Below are 1620 nucleotides of genomic sequence, written 5' to 3'. Positions count from 1 at the left end.
GTATATGTATATACACACATATCTACATATTTACACGAAGACAGATAAAACTAGATCACTAAACCCTTTGTCGTCTAAATGAACGCATATAAGCGAGAAACTCGAAGCAGCCACGGAGTGAATAATCAGCTTCGAACTCCCGTTCGTTCACTCAACCGTGTGTGCATATATATATATTTTTATATATATATATATATACATACATATACATAATAATAATTATTATTATATTTTCTGTCTCTTCACAACAACCACCCCCACTATGAAGTATTTTCTTTCTATGTGATCTAAACCCCTCTCTCTCTCTCGATCCTCCGCCTCCCTCTGATTCCACCACTGCTCCTGCTACTACTACTACTACCGTTTGTTGCCGTCAGTAACTGCTGCTATTGCTGCTGCTGCTGCAGACATCCGGGTTTTCTTTAGTTTGGCCCGAATGATGGCGTCTAGTTTTGTTGTTGGAAATTCTTACAACTCGAAAGATAAAGAAACCCGGAGCTGTAGCGATCGTTTGAAATCATTGTACCCGGCCGTAAATGAGGAGGAAACGGCACTACCAAGATCTTGGAGTCCCAAGGACAAATACACCTACATTGGGCTGTCACAGAACAACTTGAGGGTCCACTACAAAGGTAGCGTTGAAAATACAAGTCAGTATTAAAAAAAAGAAGAAGAAAACTATTTGTTTAATGCTATGCTATGTTAATACTATACAATACTGTGTAATATGTGTATATATATATATATATGTGTGTGTGTGTGTACACACAGTATTATATATAATGTGTATGTGAATATATATGCATATTTACATACACATACACACACACATTTATAAATACATGTGAATATGTATAAATATACACATATGTGTGTGCATAATATGTGCGTGTGTTTAAAATGATCATATGTGTCTGTACAATAATAGTATGTTCGAACTCCAATGATGTATTTATATATATATAAAAAGATAAAAGATATTTGTGTGTATATATAAGGTGTGTGTGTGTGTGTATATACACGCACATATGAACATAATGTGAAAATACATAGTGTGTATATGAGTCTACGAATGCTTCATGTGTGTATATACATATATGTGTGTGTATATATATATATATATATATATATATATATATATATATGTATGTATAAAAATATATGTATATATATATATGTATGTATATATATGTATATATATATATATATATGTATACATATGTATATGTATGTATATATATGTATACATATGTATATGTATGTATATATATGTATATATATATATATGTATACATATGTATATATATATATATATATGTATATATACATATGTGTATATATATATGTATGCATATGTGTATATATATGTTTGTATATATGTGTATGTATATATATATATGTATATGTATGTGTATATATGTATGTATGTCTATATGTGTATACATATATATTAAGTATATATGTGTATGTATATATTTATGTGTATATATATGTGTTGTATATATTTATGTATATATGTGTATGTATATATATGTGTGTATGTATGTATATATATGTGTATGTATGTATATATTATATAATTATGTGTATGTATATATATATATGGGTGTATGTATATAT

At 28.4% G+C, this 1620-nt stretch overlaps 1 protein-coding gene across 2 annotated transcripts in view; it reads left to right on the top strand.

Moving 5' to 3' along the window:
- Window positions 1-332: 332 nt before the first annotated feature.
- The window catches only part of LOC106872121 (ran-binding protein 9), a 195390-nt gene continuing 194102 nt past the window's right edge, over window positions 333-1620 (top strand). The window contains exon 1 of one of the 2 annotated variants that reach the window (XM_014918985.2): window positions 333-650. In XM_014918985.2, coding sequence (XP_014774471.1) covers window positions 437-650 — 214 coding nt within the window. In that variant the 5' untranslated portion in view covers window positions 333-436. The remainder of the gene's footprint in view (window positions 651-1620) is intronic. The other variant, XM_014918986.2, reaches the window with a different exon arrangement.

The sequence above is a fragment of the Octopus bimaculoides genome, chromosome 4 (genome assembly GCF_001194135.2).
Source record: "Octopus bimaculoides isolate UCB-OBI-ISO-001 chromosome 4, ASM119413v2, whole genome shotgun sequence".
NCBI classification, from domain to species: domain Eukaryota; kingdom Metazoa; phylum Mollusca; class Cephalopoda; order Octopoda; family Octopodidae; genus Octopus; species Octopus bimaculoides.
The sequence above is the reverse complement of the archived record's forward strand: the minus strand, read 5'-3'. Positions and strand labels throughout refer to the sequence as shown.